Here is a 16,901-nt window from a genome sequence, read left to right on the forward strand (position 1 = left end):
TAAATAGTTATTTGACAAATGTGCCAATAAGTTTTTAACACAATAAATGATCACATAAAGACTGAGGTTAAGGTAGTGGAAACCATGGAATTTATTATTAAATCTAAATAAAATTAGGAAAAGACCAAAAAAAAAAAAAAAAGTGCCAGGGTTTGCACTTGCCTTATCCAACTGCAATTCAGAGATCCAAAGTAAAATGTTGTACAATGCTGGCCTCATTTTCCAATAAATTCACACTAAAAAGAATCAAAACCAAAAAAAATCAAAAGCATTCATCCGTATTCAGAAATAATGTTGAGGGCCTGTGAAAGCCCAGATCTCTTTGGGTCAGCACTGTGATAATGAACTCAATCTTCTTTTACCCATGTACGTTTCTGGTCATTTGTTACTGACTTACAGAGTTGCACAAATAGGCTACTGCTTCAAGCCAAGAAATATATAAAATGCACTTCACAGCGAAGGTTATGTAAACTTTATAGAACTATACTTTTTGAGGCACAGCCTTTGGCATCCAGCTTAAGGTCATCTTGAAGGTCAAAAAAAGGTACAAATTGCATGGCCTCTGACAACATGCCAGGTAATTGGCAGGGTGTGTGGACTGCCTGCTAGTACACCCTCTCCTGATAGCAACGTGGATCACCAGTTCTAGAGCACATCACTGGAAGGCTGCGCTAGAAATGCCAATGACAGATTCTAACACTGAGTCACAAAATCCCCCCCACCCCCATATATTTATATATATATATATATATATATATTTATATATTTTACAAGCAGCTCCAAACCTGAGAAGTTATGGTACAGCTTTTAACATACGAGAATGTATGTAAATTTTTCTTCACAATCTGTAAACAACGATCTTGTCCCTTTCATTATAAACATGCAGCTCATATAGAAGGTATCAGATGAGGGGAAAGGAAATAAAGAAACATTCAAAGAACTATGGAACTAAAATCTTGATTCTGCATTCCTTCTTTGTTTAACAAATGTGAGGAGCATCAGTCATCTTAGAGGGTGTTTCAGTCCTATAAATTTCCACTGTGGCAAAAATTGATCACTCATTATGCTTTTATCAAAAATTATGCTTTTTTTTTTGTTTGTTTGTTTACTATAATGGCCCTGACATTCGTATACTGGCTCACACATACATACAGACTGCTCGTGAGGGAATACTGAGGAAAAGCAGCAGTTATACAGAGATGGCGAGACTGAACCGAACTGCCAGAAGATCGGGAAGCATTTTATTTTCTTTCTCTTACTCTTCACAATCCTGTTTGTTTTCCTCTCCTAATAATGAAATCTATGCTTGATTTTCTTTTATATTTTATCCTTTTTCCTATCAGTTCAAGAGTCCATTCCTCGGGCACTTAACAGCGAATCAAGCGTGTCAAAAGTGTCTTTGTAGTCTGTGTGTCGGCCATTAGCCAGGCCGGTGCTCTCAGGGCCATGGCTCTCCACTGGTTTCCTGTCCAGTTTCACTAGGGTGCTGAGATGTCCGTAGCCCACCTGGTATGTGACAGGGGGAGGGGGGAAGGGAAGGTTAAGAACAGAGCTGTGAGAGGACACACACTGCTGAACAGAGGAACAATGAGAGGAACTACCTGCACCGCCTTTGGAGCTTTTGTTCTTTTTGGAGTGGTGATTGTGGCTGGATTCGGGGTTCACCCTCTTGCGTGAGGAGCTGGAAGCTGAGCTTGTGCCATCGCCACCGGAACTTAGTGGGCTTCGAAGGGCCGAACCAGATGCGGGTGCCTCGAGGCCGCTCCTGCCGTTGCCGCTATGTGTGTGCGTGTGTGAGTGGCCGTGTTTGTGATGGTGACGATGGGCTGAGTGGTCTCTGTGTTTCTCCTTGCTCACAAGCGGGCTGGAATGTTTGCTCTTTGCGGCACCCTCGTCAGAGGAGCTGTGCCGCTCAGAGGAGACCTTTATTTTCATTTTTAGCTCCTCCTTACTTGATCCCCCCTTTTCGCTCTGGGAGGGGACGGGAAGACGCAGTTTTAAAGAGCTCCCTTTCTCGCGTTTGTCCTGGAGCTTGTCCTGCCCGGGAACGGGCAGCTTCATCTTCAGGGGCGAGGCAGTGGTGGCTCCTGCTCCCTGCTGCCCGTGAGGCAGCTGGGGCAGGTGTTTGCGGTGATCCGTCTGTGTTGGAGCACCATAGACCTCCGCCTCCATGTTCTGCTGCTCTTGCCTGCGTTTCTGCACAGCCATCTCAGCAGCGTGTTTCTCCCTGTACTTGTCTAGAGACATTTTCTGCGTGGGTGCCGCAGGTGGAGGATAGGCCGTGGCCTGGTGCTTTGCCCCACCACTGGCTTTGTGTTCGTGTTTGGCAGGGTTGAACTCTGCGCTTTTGTCAGGCCGATGTGGGTGCATAGAACTGTGTGGGGGAAGCTGTTTGACAGAATACTGGTCTGAGCGCACTTGGTCCTGAGGCCAGTCACTGGGGGCGGTGTAAGTGTATGAGGTTCCCTGCATGTTGGCAATGGAATCAAGAGAAAGACTGCTGCTTGAGTTGCTCGGCAGGGTTACTGGGAAAGACGTAGAGGCTTTGGAGAATGCTGTATTTGTAGAAACCCCAGGAAGGGCATCCATTAAGGACATATCCTGGGTTAATGAAGGTCCCGCTAAGGAGCTGCTGTCTGAGGCCTGACCATCTGATTTGGGCTTCTTAGCAGCTTGTGTAGCCTAAAATTAAATATAACAACTATGTGTTATCAAAATTAAACAATGTAAAGACAAAAGCATTACTTACAGATGAGGTCAAAAATTTACATACACCTTGCAGCATCTGCTAAATGTTAATTGTTTTACCAAAATAAGAGGGACCATACAAAATGCATGTTATTTTTAATTTAGTACAGACCTGAATAAGTTACACAAACTACACTAAACAAACACTATATACTAAACAAAAAAACAGCTGTGGATCATTCAGGTAACAACACAGTATTAAGAATCAAGTGGATTCTTAAACTAATTCTAAACTTTTAGCATGCATTTTGTATTCTCCCTCCTATTTTGGTAAAATAAATGAACATTTTACAGATTCTGAAAGGGGTATGTAAACTTTTAAGCTTAACTGCATCTATTCTAATCACTTACTCTCCAGTTACGAATCCTTTTCAACCTACTGGGTGTCTTCTCTAATATTTGCAGAAACTCATGGGTCAGTTCTACAACAAAATATGAATGAATATAAATCATGGGTGACAACAAATAGCGCAAAATGAGTCATACATGGTAATTTAGGGGAATGTCCATTTACCATCGAGAAGTTCAAGTGTAACTGAGCTGTCCACATACTCCCACCAGTGCTTTCCATCGGTGGAAACAGGGATCTCCCAGTTGGACCATTTGCAGGCCAGGTGAATACAGACGCAGGCGATGACTGTGGGCTTGTACTGCAAGCAGAAGGTGGTGAGGTGCAGACTGCAAGAGCAGCACGTTATGGAGGAAGAAAAAAAAGACAACAAAGAAAGAGCACAAAACGATCAGTCACTGAGCAGACAGAAGGCAGTGTTGAACATCTAGACAATATTATTAAGGAAGCACTGAAGCCACTAACATATTCCCCAATTGTGAGTAACATACTTTCAAAATTTACCTGCACAGTTCAGAAACTGACTTGGCACCATGAAACGCATTCACATTTTACAATTAAGACATTACACAAAATGTTTTTCCCCCGCCAACTCTACAGTTCATAATTTGTGCTCTAAAAAAAGGTAGACAGTAATTTACAAAGAGTACAAAATTAATGGCAAAAGACATAAGGGAAGCACCGATTAAGACATTTTTGATACTGCAGGATTACTAAACACGTTATCCATGTAAAGATACACAGATTTTCTGAAGAAAAAGTGGTAATATCAGTGTGCACTCAGCCAATTCTGATCAGCAGCTGATCAATTGCATCACCTCTACATTTTAAGTTTACAACAGCAGTAGCAAGTCTAAAGATTCTAAAAAGGACGTTTTACTCTGTGGAATTTAATCTGTGCAAGCAAAAAGAATAATAGGTTTGTTACTCATAATCAAGGTAAACACTATTGACATAATACTGTACATTCAACAACAGGTGTAAAAGCTTACAGTCAACAGAATCATAGGGAACAGTAAAGCAAACAAGCATATGGTTACCATCCATATTTACCACTTAAGAATTGCAAGCCCACGTTATAAAAAAACAAAGCAGGCCTGACAAATTGGTATGTGAAACCTGCGTATGAACTGAAACTAGTGCTCAAAGACCTGGCGAGAGCACGTCTGAAGACAGTGTCAACAGACGTGAGGGTGAGTAATTAATTATTTTCATTTTTGGGTGAACTAACCCTTTAAGAACAAATTCATATGCGTATGCACGTGTTGTGAATTAGGCAGAACGTTTTTGTGAGAAGTTCAAATGTGTGTATAAACACAAATAATCTACGTCAGTGGGTCTCAAAGTGTGGTATGAGAAGTACCACTGGTAGGCGAATTACTAAATTATATATAAATTAATGTTAAAACACAATACAATTTAATCTTTGAGTCAAGTCTTTATTTCTTTATTTTTTTTTACATTTACATGTACAGTACAGTTTTTATTTACCTATTAAGTACAACACATTTTAATGTAATTAATACTTTAAGTGTTAAATGTACCTGTTTGTAATCACTGCAGTGTTAAATGTTCAAACTGTGTATTTACAATGATAAAGTGGCTGACAAATATTCTTTTTAGGAATAAAACTGCCTCGCTTTTAAACTATGTCTAGCCTTCTACGCTACTGTATTTTAATGCTGGTCATTGTAGTGGTACTTGGTATAAAAAGTTTGAGAACCACTGATCTAGGCAATTATTAGTGAATGAGATCTTTTGGTGATCTCTTACCAATCTTACATTAAACAAAGTTGGGTTTTACTGACATTTGAGACAAATAATAAACTGAAGCCTCAGTCAAAGCTGGATGGTAACCCTGTGCTACAGAACAGAATTAATGTTTGGACATGGGGTAAGAGAAGCCTTTAAATCCTAATGCAACAAAGACAAACAAATGATAACTGCAACATTAATTAATCGCATTAGCTATAGGAGATGTACTTTTATTCAAAAGAATAAAAAAATTGCAAGGAAAAACACACAAGCAAATAAAAATTGAGAGATCACCCATCATCAGACACATTAGCCATACAAAACTGGGGCTAATATATCAATTAGCTTCAATTAATTGTTTCAAAACCTATAGTCATTGTCCTTTGGGTAACATGCTCTTGTTTGAGGGCAAAACAAAAGCCAAGAAATAAAAAAAATTAAACTCGATGGCCACATTATATGCAGACCATGTGTGGAGCGTATGCCGCTCTAGTCCCATGTTCAGACATCGCATACAATGCGGCAGTATCCCTATGCAAACAAGGGGGCAAACACTAATGACAACTAACCTGATTTAAAAATAATGAAGACAACAACTACACGATGAGGGACAACAAACACAAACAACAACAACAAAAAATCCTCTATTTGATTAAATTACAATGATGACTACACCCTTTAAGGACCTTTTGTTACACACCTGATAAAAACAATTTTGAAAGATTATAACGTGTATAAAAATACATAGTCAATGAAACAACTATTTCAATTTAGAAAAAAAAATCTAACAGGTCCTTAATGGGTTTATTTGCATTAAAACATATGTATATCACAACGGAAGCACAACAGATGTCTGTATCTCAAAATCAATTCAGGCATTGAATGACAAAAACAAATGAAAGTAAATAAAAAAGTACTTCTAAATAGTCTGAATACGAAAGACCAAAACAAAGGTTCAATTATCACTTTGAGAATAACAAAATCATAGGAAAAAACAAAGGGGTCTGGGTACTTACCGTGAGGACTTCTATGTAATGTTTACATCTGTGTAATCTTTAGCTGCTATTCAGGCTACCAAAGTGTCTTTTTTAGACAAATGCACTTCTGTAACCGAGCAAACGTGAGGTTCAAGAGCACCACTACACTTCACATTGTGCATTCAACCCCTCTGTGCCAACAATGATCCCCCGTACAATACACCGCACTGCAACCGGGGCCGGTGCCACCGAACCCCCTCCCCACCCTCCTCTGAGGGCATGTTTGAGAGGGGGGGCGTCCCAGTAGCCACCGGTGCAAGGAGGGTGTTGGACACTGGTAGGGTAACCTGCAGTAAAGGAAGCTATAGTGTGCAGTCACAGTGCAACAAATGAGGTTCTGGATAACAACCTGTTGGTAGCCATGAAATAGGAAGTCTGTGCCAGATCCTTGCTTGCTGTGAAAGGAAACAAAGAGAGAGAACGGCAAAAGAATGAGAGCGAGTCAGACCGTGCGTGTGAGTAAGAATGAGACCCAGTTAACCTCAATACAGCGAGGTTTACCTCTCCATGAACTGCATGCTTAGCCATAATTCAAAAGCCAATAGTTTGATTCAAAGATTAAGTAAGCATTGTTTTATATCTTATATAGTTGATTGCAGAGAACATATGAAGGAAAGTCTATACCTCGCACTAGCTGGGAACATTTCACCACATCAGTGTGTGGATGTTCAATTGTAATTTCAAAGCCTGCAATATAAAGCACATGAATTTATTCACAGCTGAACTGCAGTGATATCAACACCTGTGGATCATGAGAGATAATCATGCATTAGTTAGAACAAAGCCTTTAAAACAATGTGCAATTGTTGAGATGATACCCATGTTGAAAGATTAACTGAAAATCAATTTGGTTTCTTTGCAACAAGATTTAAAATCACCAACTTTTCAGGCAAATACTCTTTTTTTTTTTTTTTCTTTTCAGAAGTGAACCACTGTCAGCACTCTACGTTCACTCTAATATTCAGTTGAAAGAAACCTCCTTCCATAGACTTACCTAAAGTCTGCAGCACTATGGTTTCAAGTATCACCAGCTCTTGAGCTTGCTGGAGGTATGCCTGAAGTTCAATAGACAATCATTACATGAGGCTTGTAATGTGTCTTTCTGTATCTTCAACCCATAAACTCAATTCTCTGCACTCTTCCAATTACAGGCAACATTATTTGTTTGCCACACAATTATTTTCTATTTGTCTTTTTCAAGACAATTTTTTTTTTCCTCATTCAAGAAATTTCTGTCCCAGCACTGACAAGCTGGATGTCTAATGTCAGTGTCTCACTAGTCCATTTTGAGTTGCAAGCCTCAATTACATTGTTGCTGGAGAATCGAAGGGAGTCACAGGTTCTGTGAGATTCACATGAACGGGAAAGAAATAACAGAGGCATTTGTTTAATCTATCACTCCCTCTGTCATTCTTAAAGGAGAAGTCCACTTCCAGAATAAAAGGTTAATTTACTCACCCCCTTGTCCATGTTCATGTCTTTCTTTCTTTAGTTGATAGGAAATTATGTTTCTTGAGGAAAACATTCCCTAATTTTTCTCCATATATTGGACTTCAATGGTGCCCCCAAGTTTGAACTTCCAAAATGCAGTTTAAATGCAGCTTCAAGTGGCTCTAAATGATCCGAGCCGAGGAAGAAGGTCTTATCTGGCAAAACGATCAGCCATTTACTAAACAAGTTGACAATTTAGATACTTTGTAACCTCAAACGCTCGTCTAGTCTAAGTCTGAGTGAACTCGGTTCAATACGGTCAATACAGTTAGGGTATGTCAAAAAAACTCCCATCTCGTTCTCTTTCCCAACTTCAAAATCGTGCTACATTGCTGCAGAAGTACCGACCCAGTGTTTACAAAGTGAACATGCAGAGATCATCAAACAGACTTTACAAAAAAAAAGGGTAAAACAGCAATGTAGGACAATTTTGTCGTTGAACAAGAAAACGAGACAGGAGTTTTTCAACATACCCTAACTGTATTGACCCAGATTACAGAGGCTACACATGCGCATTGCAGGGACGAGGCTAAAAAGTAAATAAACTGTCAATTTGTTTCAAAAATGAGATTGTTTAGCTAGATAAGACCTTTCTTCCTTCGCTGGGAACGTTTAGAGCTATTTGAAGCTGCATTTAAACTGCATTTTGGAAGTTCAAACTTGGGGGCACCATTGAAGTCCACTATATGGAGAAAGATTCGGGAATGTTTGCTTCAAGAAACAATTTCTTATCGACTGCAGAAAGAAAGACATGAACATCTTGGATGACAACGGAGTGAGTAAATTATCTGTAAATTTTTGTTTTGCAAGTGGACTTCTCCTTTAAAGGAATAGTTCACTCAAAAATTAAAAATCTGTCATCATTTACTCACCTGCATGTTGTTCCAAAGTCATCTTCAAAACAAATTAAGATATTTTGGGATTTTTTTAAATGGATTTCTCTCCCTCCATTGACATTTACTTAAAACATTCAAATATGGTCAGGGGAATTTGTAAGACATGCAATATCAAACCTTATTGGTTCTCATGTGTCAAGCATGCATGTTTGAGCTAAAGCATATTTGATAAGCTTTACATATAAGCGATTAACGTTTATATGTGCACAACAGCATAAGTTAAATATTTTAATATATAACGTGATCATCCAGAGACTTGGATTAAATAATCGGACTCTAATGGATTTACATATTTTTTGTCAAAGTTTCAGGATATTATTTGAAATAGACACAAAATAACCCCCAAAAATCTGTCAGGTTATTTCAAATAACTTAATTTGTGATGAAGAATCTTAAGGGTTTGGAGCAACATGAGGGTCATGTTTATTTTCTGGGTAAACTAAACCTTTAATCAGTGTATGTGACAGATGTGTGACAAAACAGGACAAGATTTTTTTTAAAACAGTTGGAAGACGAAAAAAAAGTTGTTTGGAGCTGACTAGTGAGACGCCTGATTCTGTAGCGACAGAATCTAAACACCGTTATGCAAGCGAAGGTGGCAGAAATTATCCAGTGTGATGAAAAGGTTAAGGAAATTGAAGAAAATAAAAGCAATAATAATACCCAGGACTTACATTACTCTTTGTATCCAGTGGAGGCTCCTGGGGGTTTAAACACGCATGCGCTACTTTAATGACATGTTCGAGTTTCCGTGGTTGCTCTTCAACTTTTGCAGCCAGAAATAATGTCGTTGGGGAGATGGTCTGGAGAGGAAAGAAAAAATGTCATGGTCATGTCAAAAGATACAAGCCTACTTTAAAAGGTTATTTCACTCAAAATGAACATTCTGACTTATGTTCTTCTTCGAACACACTTTTAATGAAACTGGAGAGAATTCTTTGACAATTTAAAAAGTTCACGATTTGGGTCTTCTAAAGAGACACAACCGCATTGAATTAACAGATTTAATTTAGACTTTTATTCATATAGAAAGACTGATCAAAACACATAATCAGATACGTAAACGGATGTTTAAATGTGTTTTGGTTGAATGGAATTTCAGTGGAGGGACAGAAATCTCTACATGTCTTATTAAAAATATCTTCATTCGTCTTTTGAAGATGAATGAGTTTTAAGTGTTTAAAACAACATGAGGGTGAGCAATGACAGAACTGTATTTTTGGTTAAAGCATCCTTTAAAGGGTTAGTTCACTCAAAAATGAAAATCAAGTCATTAATGTCGTTCCAAACCCGTAAGACCTTAATTTGCCTTCAGAATACAAATTAAGATATTTTTGATGAAATCCGAGAGCTTTCTGACCCTCCACAGACAGCAAGCGTCCTTCATAAAATTACAGTTGAACCACTGGACTATTTTGTCTATGTTCTTGGTACCTTTCTGGACCTTGAACGTGGTAGTTGTGCTGCTGTCTATGAAGGGTCAGAAAGCTCTCAGATTTCATGGGTTCGGAATGACATGAGGATGAGTAATGACAGAATTTTCATTTTTGTGTGAGCTATCCCTTTAAGATATCAACGTTACCAGAGTTAATAAAAATTATCATCACAGCGGAGTAGACCACTTATTATCAGTCTCCAACAGGTTCATTGCTGTGGTTAACACTGTGCTCTATAATGCATCTATTTCACTTTCATTTTGTAAACTGCATTAACAGTTGCACTGAGGGACCATCATGCATATTCATATGGTTAAAAAGGGTATATGTACTGAATGCAGGCAGTGTGGATAGAAACACTTACATTTCTGTGGAATTTGGTGAAAGAGTGGTACATATAAAATCTGTGCATGTAAACAATGGCAGTATTTATTGTGAGTTGAGAACTGATCCTTAGAGTTAAGGAAAACGTAACGTTATGTAACTTCAACCATTTACTGACCCATTTACGTATTCGCGTTTCATACTGATACAAGCTGCCCGAAATACCAATACCAATATTTTTTAAACAAACGTAAAAATATTTACACATTTCATTTCTTTACAGGGTTTATTAGTCCAAAACGGCTTTAATATTTACGGTAACCGGCCTACTCGCGTGCCACTGACATCACAGATGTGCGTGAGCTGCGTGCTGTCACGCGCCTGAGCGACTTGAACATAAACAACTTAGATAAAAGGTACAACTAGCTCATTATTATGCTACATATAGACAGACTAACTTAGAGCAAGCTAGATATACAACCTGTAAGTTAATCATTTGTACAACATTAGCATTAATCAGCAAGCGCCTGCGCGGGACTAAGTGCGCGCTGCTACCAAAACGGGACTTAATTGACAACCTCAAATAATTTCAGCCGAGTTCAGAGTTATTACAGATATTCATGGTACAGAAAATTGATCGATATTTTCGGTGTGAAGGTAAAACAAACAGTCACAGCGAGAGATAGAAACGGGCCTGCTGTTGATCAGCGCGTCTGAAGGATACACATTTAGTCTCTGGCCCATGTCCTGAATAAGATTCGCGGCTTGCTGTCGATACGACAGCTCTCTGTCTGGCTCCACTCCGCAGCGGCGGGACGGGGTGTTTTCGAGCTGTTCCCGGGTAAAAAACCATTTGGACGATGATCCCCGGCACGCCGCCATTACCGTCCAGCAGACGAACAGAGAACGAGCGTCACGTATTTCACATACGTCACGCACGCACGGCGTCAAGTCCTTGACGTACGTCTAGCAGCGCGGTGTTGCTGGGAACTGTAGTTTATTTTCGCTCATAGGTTTATCGTCAATAATATATAGTATGATTGGGGATGTGTGTGTACAAATACTGGGTGGTTTCAGTAATACTTTAAAAGACAAGAATATTTTATTGAAATCCTCTAAAGTTAATTATTTAAAGCAAACATCAGAATCCTTTTTTTTTTTTTTTTTTTTTTTTTTTAAATGTGGATAATCATTTTGCATTTATAAGTAACACCTACTTATAAATGCAAAAGGATCAACATTTAAGGTGAATCAAAAAAGTTCATCAAAGTAGTCCTAAGACAAGAACGAGTACTGTTTTGCTTTTAGGACAATTTTGTTGAAAGGTTTTAATCCACTTCAAATGTTAACTACCGTATATAAATATGACTTATTCTTTGTGGTTCAACATAATTTATTTAATACACTTTTCATGTAACCAACAATTTTTTAAACAGAATTAAATAATATATGGGTGTCATAATTCAATACAAAATAAAACAAATCAAGTAAGGTTTAATTCTAATGAAGCTCTTTGGTAACAAAATCAGTCTTCTGATACATATTGGTACAACTGTTCATCAGTCACTCAAACTGCTTTCTTGACAGTCCTAAAAACTCCAGGGCATTCCCAGCAAGCAGTTTGTCCTATACAAAAGAGTACAAGGAAGATTAGCTGTAAAATGACAAGTATGGTGTATTTATAATTTGATGTTTGAAATGAAATAGATAGATAGATAGATAGATAGATAGATAGATAGATAGAAAGATAGGGAGCTGTTTATCCTACCTTTAGTGAACTATCAAACTCATCCATGGATTCAATCAATGTGCCTGGCTCCAGTTCCCCCAGTGGAAATGGATAATCTGTGCCTAACATCACTTTATCCTGCAAGAAACAGAATCCTTTATTAAAACTAAAACAGCAAACTAAAAACTTTAATCAGGTATGTAGTAAATTGCTGCACAGTTTTTTATTCTCAGAATTTAAAGGTCCTGGACATGAAAAATCTAGCTGTACAATTTCATTTAACTTCCCATTGAGGACCTTCACCTTCATTTCAGTTCACTTAAGTAACTCCTTATATATCATCTGATAGCTGAATAAATAAGCTTTCCATTGATGTTTGGTTTGTTAGGATAGGACAATATATGGCTGAGATACAACTATTTGAAAATCTGGAATCTGAAGGTGCAAAAAAATCAAAATATTGAGAAAATGGCCTTTAAAGTTGTCCAATTGAAGTTCTTATCAATGCATATTACTAATCAAATATCAAGTTTTGATATGTTTATGGCAGGAAATTTACAAAATATGTTAATGGAACATGATCTTCAGTTAATATCTTAATTATTTTTGGCATAAAAGAAAAATCAATAATTTTGACCCATACAATGTATTGTTGGCTACTCCTACAAATATACCCATGCTACTTAAGATTGGTTTTGTGTTCCAGGGTCACATATTATTGTGCCTCTTCTGTTACAGGGAGATTTAGCATTGCTGTTGATAGTAAAATAACTACCTTTCCTATGACTTCCATGAGTAACTTCAGTGAAAGTGGGTCATGCACTAGAGAGTCAGTGTAGAAAGATCCTAAGTATTTGCGTGGGTTGATCTTGTTGTCGGTTGCACAAAGATCAGGTCGCACTTTAAATCCATGCTCAATTCGCCCGATGGTGTATGGGAAAGCACCACCTGGAACCCAAATTGTGATGTCACATCCCTCAAGACAAATAAAACGGTCTTTATAGCTTGACAGTAGTTTTGTTCTCCAAAAAATGATCAATTGATTATCTAAAAATATATGAATACTTTTACCTCCATGAGCAAAGCAGACCTTAAGTTTGGGAAATCTTTCAAAAACACCTCCAAAAATCATAGAACAAATTGCCATTGTAGTTTCTGCTGGCATACCTTCAGAAAGAAAAACACAAGGCCAAACAATGATTACATAGTGTACAGTACTAGTCTTCCACAAAACCTCAAATGTATTTAAAAACATCTGCTATTATATAACCTGCAGGATGTCACATCAAGACACTCAGTCAAACCCACCAACTAACCAAGGCAGCCAGTATTTTGCCATTCTTCCATCTGTCTGCATGTCCCATGGATGCACAAATATCGAGCAGTTGAGTTCCTCAGCAGCCTGTGGTAAGATAACAACATTTCTGGTTTTTGAAATGACAAAAGACTGAATGACTACTTGACGAAATAATCACAAAGAATCCAAATACTTTATTGTGACTGTGGCATGTTCTACTAAAGGCAAAACACTTACAGCATAGACAGGATATAGCTCTGGGGCATTGAGGTCCCATGTGTTTATATGAGAGCCAATTTGCACTCCAGGGAATCCTAGCTGCTTTACACACCGCCTCATCTCCTGTACTGCCAGATCAGGGGCCTGCATGGGCAGAGTACCCAGCCCAACGAAACGCTTTGGATATCGCTTCACTGTAGCAGCCAAATCATCATTCAGTATCCCACACAGGTCCAGTGTGTCATGGGGTTTGGCCTTTAGAAATGCAGAGGAACATCAAAAAGAATTCAGTAGTAAAAGTGGTGAATGTCTGTATATAGAGAAATTTAAAGGTATAGTTCACCCAAAAATGAAAATTCTGTCATTAATTACTCACCCTCATGTTGTTCCAAACCCGTAAGACCTTCATCTTCAGAATAAAAATTAATATATATTTTCTGATGAAATTCTAACCCTGCATAGACAGCAACACAACTGATACGTTTAAGGCCCAGAAAAGTAGTAAGGACATTGTAAAAATAGTCCATATGACATCAGTGGATCAACCGTAATTTTATGAAGCTATGAGAATACTTTTTGTTTGTCAGTTTTTGCCTTCACATGGACTATTTTATTGATGTCCTCACTACATTTCTGGGCCTTAAACATGTCACTTGTGTTGCTGTCTATGCAGGGTCAGAAAGCTCTTGGATTTCACCAGAATACCTTAATTTGTGTTCAGAAGATGAACAAAGGTCTTACGGGTTTGGAACGAAATGAGGGGGGGAGGAATTAATGACAGAATTTTCATTTTTGGGTGAACTATCCCTTTAAACTCTATGTGTTATGATCTAACAATAGGAAAACCATGGCAAAGTGGTCACTGCAATGGCGTTGTAAGGTACAAAAGCTAAAAAGTTTTTCTTCCTATCTTATTTACATCTAAATGGCACATATTAGTGCTTTTAAAGGACATATTAGTACCAAAAGTGTATGTATTATTAACTTTTGACCACCCCAGTGAAAAACTGTCACGTTTTTTTTTTCTGAGAGTGCATCACTAAAATTCTCATGTTAATTTTCATGTTTTGTCTTACCCAGTAGCTGAACATCACAGGCACAGTGGAAAGGGCCTGCACTGTCACTCCTGAAAAAGAAAGAAAGAAAAAAGTCTGCAATAAATATAACAATTAATTAAAGTCAAACTGGTCTGCAGATAATGTAGAAAGAAATGTATATAAGATTATTACAAAAAAAAAAAAAAAAACACAAAACATTTTAATTGAGAAATAACTGCTTTACTGTCTTTACCATGCTTGTCCATATCCTGAATCCGAGCCTCTGCATCCCAGCAGTTTTCCTGGATCACTCTGAACAATTTTCCATCCTTCATCATTTTAGCTTCTCCCTGGTGCACACAACAGGAAAAAATGGCTAAATCTGACATTTCTGTGAAAATATGCTGGTATCCACATTGCCACATGACACTTTGTATTTTCAGCCACTTGGTGGCAGTGTAGAGAAAGGTCAAGCACATACAGTAATTCAATGCAGTGGACTTTAGATGGGAAGGAGGTGCAAAGTTTTTAGCATGACAAGCACATTTTACATCAGCAATCAACGTTCATCTGCAGTGCAGAGATTATGAATTTCATTTCAGAGTGGTAAATTATGATGTAAATGTTTGTTACAATTATCATTATTGTAGTCATTCAGTCTATATCACTGTTTATCAAGGTACATCATGTTTTAGGCACAGCACAAATGGTAAGATTTATCAAAGTCTATGTGTGGGTGTGATTATAAATGCAGCAGCCGTATTGTTGTACTCAAGGTGAACTGGTCTCAGTCTGATATTTTACTGAAGCTAAACCCCATGTGGAGCTCTGCAGCTGCTCAGACAGTGAGTGCAGGAAAGGCCTGCTGTCTTTTTTTTTCCACACACACAAGCACTCTTGATGATATTCTCAAAAATAAGTGCTTTCTAAGAAGTCTTATTCATTTAGTTTGAAAGGAAAAGCAGTGGAGCCTGAAGAGGATTTAATGCAAAAAACTGGGCTGCTGCAGTGACTCACGTCAAAATGTTTTAATGAGCAGTTCTGTGCATTATTCTTATGTTTATTCAGTGTTTCCGTTTTAGAGTTCTTCCTACTGCACTGAAGAACAGAATAAGCTGAGCATCCGAGTAGACCAGAAACCACCTGAGACACCAGCTGAAGCGCAGTACAGAACAATCCAATTACTCTAAAGGCCTGCAGGTATAAAGAAGCTGGCAGATGCTTTAACATCCTCCTGCTCTGAGTGGAGGATCAGATCTGTCTTTGCTGCCCACTCATTCCTCATGGGGGTCGAAACATACTCTCACACATTCACACTTTCTCTCTGGAAGAGCTCGCAAGAGATCATGCCAGCTGGATCTATGGCCAAGCATGCAGAACCCTTTCTGTCCAGCTGGTGTTCTTCCACCATCATCACACTAAACTGCAGACTGAGCTGATTTGCTCCATGAGCAATGATTAGGTGTGTAAAGGGTGCATTAGAAAAAGCATTTATCATGTTCCAGTGCGGATATTTGCAATGTTAAACTTACTTTGCAGTGATGGTGGAGCTGAATGAATCCACCATATCCATATCTCTGTGAAACACAAAGAGAATATTGAGGTAAATTTTAAGATGTAATTTTACACTATAATTTGATGTAAAGAAATACATCTGAAATACTTTAAGAAATGTAAAATACATTTTGATTTGCATGTTAAGGCATGAGAAATCATTAATAGAGCCTTCCTAAGCTCGCTGAGATAAACAAGCAATAAAGGTCAGGGTTAGTGAACAAACTCTTTCATTAATGTTTAACAGATGCATACATTTTAAGAGTAAGACTAGAGTCTTCTTTTACACTTTCAGGACTTTTTGGAAAAACATCAACATCTGATAATCTAAAACTGGACATGTAGATTCTTCTTTATACTTAGACATTTTTGTATATTAAATGCCAAGGGAAAACAGTACAGTACATCTTTCAAAATCCAGCAGGAGCAATTTAGAGGCCTGTCTGACGAATCAGGGCAACGTGCAAGTTAATTAAAGATAACTTTCCTGCCTTAAGCAACCTACCTGTTTCAGGTCGGGCCATTCCTTTGGTAAAATATGGTTATGAATATCAATTTTCATTCTGCTGATGCTGAGAGCTCGAATCGTAGGCCCAGATTTTTGACAGCCTTGTAAACTGAATCTTCACCCCTGGTGCAGTTGTGAATGTTCAACAGTGTGTGAAACAGAAGACAAACATTCCCACCCCGTCCTGTCTTTTGAAATGGACCAATGAAAACCCATGAGAAGAGACACACCAACCAGTTTTAGCCTTTTATGACTTGTCTGCATGAGTTCATTTATGAATTGTCTGAACAAATTAATGTCTTTGTAACTTATGCAAAATCTGGCAGACTTTTACATACAATACCAATGGTTAAAAAAATGAATAAACACAAAAATAAGGTTTAAAAATTGATCAGAAAAGGCTGCTGTCTGCAATATCTATTTTCATGGGTATTTTAATGAATTCAGAAAATATCTGCCCTGTCTTATCATCCTGCACAACAGTGTCCTCTAGCGGTTACTGGAGGTAGGGCGCCAAACGC

The 16,901-nt window shown here is 38.2% G+C and overlaps 2 protein-coding genes across 4 annotated transcripts; both read right to left on the bottom strand.

The window, feature by feature from the left end:
- Window positions 1-67: 67 nt before the first annotated feature.
- Window positions 68-10,956, bottom strand: ccnt2a (cyclin T2a). Of its 3 annotated transcripts, XM_051120054.1 has the most exons (10): window positions 10,761-10,954; window positions 10,077-10,158; window positions 8,951-9,079; window positions 6,884-6,944; window positions 6,514-6,576; window positions 6,239-6,284; window positions 3,263-3,426; window positions 3,100-3,170; window positions 1,602-2,682; window positions 68-1,506 (listed from the first exon to the last, which is right to left on the bottom strand). In XM_051120054.1, the coding sequence occupies exons 1-10, from the start codon at window positions 10,916-10,918 to the stop codon at window positions 1,439-1,441; spliced, it is 1,923 nt and encodes a 640-aa protein (XP_050976011.1). In that variant the 5' UTR covers window positions 10,919-10,954; the 3' UTR covers window positions 68-1,438. The 3 variants fall into 3 exon arrangements, 2 of the variants coding, with proteins under 2 accessions (XP_050976011.1, XP_050976012.1); XM_051120055.1 differs by having other exon boundaries at window positions 68-2,682; window positions 10,761-10,956; XR_007828512.1 differs by lacking the exons at window positions 68-1,506; window positions 1,602-2,682; window positions 3,100-3,170 and having other exon boundaries at window positions 3,284-3,426; window positions 5,869-6,284.
- A 452-nt stretch (window positions 10,957-11,408) lies between these two features.
- acmsd (aminocarboxymuconate semialdehyde decarboxylase) lies at window positions 11,409-16,546 on the bottom strand. The gene is made up of 10 exons (XM_051120058.1): window positions 16,378-16,546; window positions 15,851-15,895; window positions 14,572-14,668; window positions 14,358-14,407; window positions 13,300-13,536; window positions 13,074-13,167; window positions 12,837-12,932; window positions 12,541-12,713; window positions 11,805-11,903; window positions 11,409-11,662 (listed from the first exon to the last, which is right to left on the bottom strand). The coding sequence occupies exons 1-10, from the start codon at window positions 16,432-16,434 to the stop codon at window positions 11,600-11,602; spliced, it is 1,011 nt and encodes a 336-aa protein (XP_050976015.1). The 5' UTR covers window positions 16,435-16,546; the 3' UTR covers window positions 11,409-11,599.
- Window positions 16,547-16,901: the final 355 nt, after the last annotated feature.

This window comes from Labeo rohita, chromosome 9, assembly GCF_022985175.1.
Source record: "Labeo rohita strain BAU-BD-2019 chromosome 9, IGBB_LRoh.1.0, whole genome shotgun sequence".
Taxonomy (NCBI): domain Eukaryota; kingdom Metazoa; phylum Chordata; class Actinopteri; order Cypriniformes; family Cyprinidae; genus Labeo; species Labeo rohita.

Excerpts from the sequence above, each read along its gene's own strand:
- acmsd (XM_051120058.1), bottom strand. The coding sequence starts at position 16,434 with ATGAAAATTGATATTCATAACCATATTTTACCAAAGGAATGGCCCGAC. Across the intron at positions 13,168-13,299 it reads AGCTATATCCTGTCTATGCT|GCTGCTGAGGAACTCAACTG; the intron begins GTAAGTGTTTTG and ends ATCTTACCACAG. Across the intron at positions 11,904-12,540 it reads TCATGGAAGTCATAGGAAAG|GATAAAGTGATGTTAGGCAC; the intron begins GTAGTTATTTTA and ends TGTTTCTTGCAG.
- ccnt2a (XM_051120055.1), bottom strand. The coding sequence starts at position 10,918 with ATGGCGGCGTGCCGGGGATCATCGTCCAAATGGTTTTTTACCCGGGAA. Across the intron at positions 10,159-10,760 it reads ATGGGCCAGAGACTAAATGT|TTCTCAACTCACAATAAATA; the intron begins GTATCCTTCAGA and ends TCTAAGGATCAG. Across the intron at positions 9,080-10,076 it reads TCACCAAATTCCACAGAAAT|ACCATCTCCCCAACGACATT; the intron begins GTAAGTGTTTCT and ends TTTCCTCTCCAG.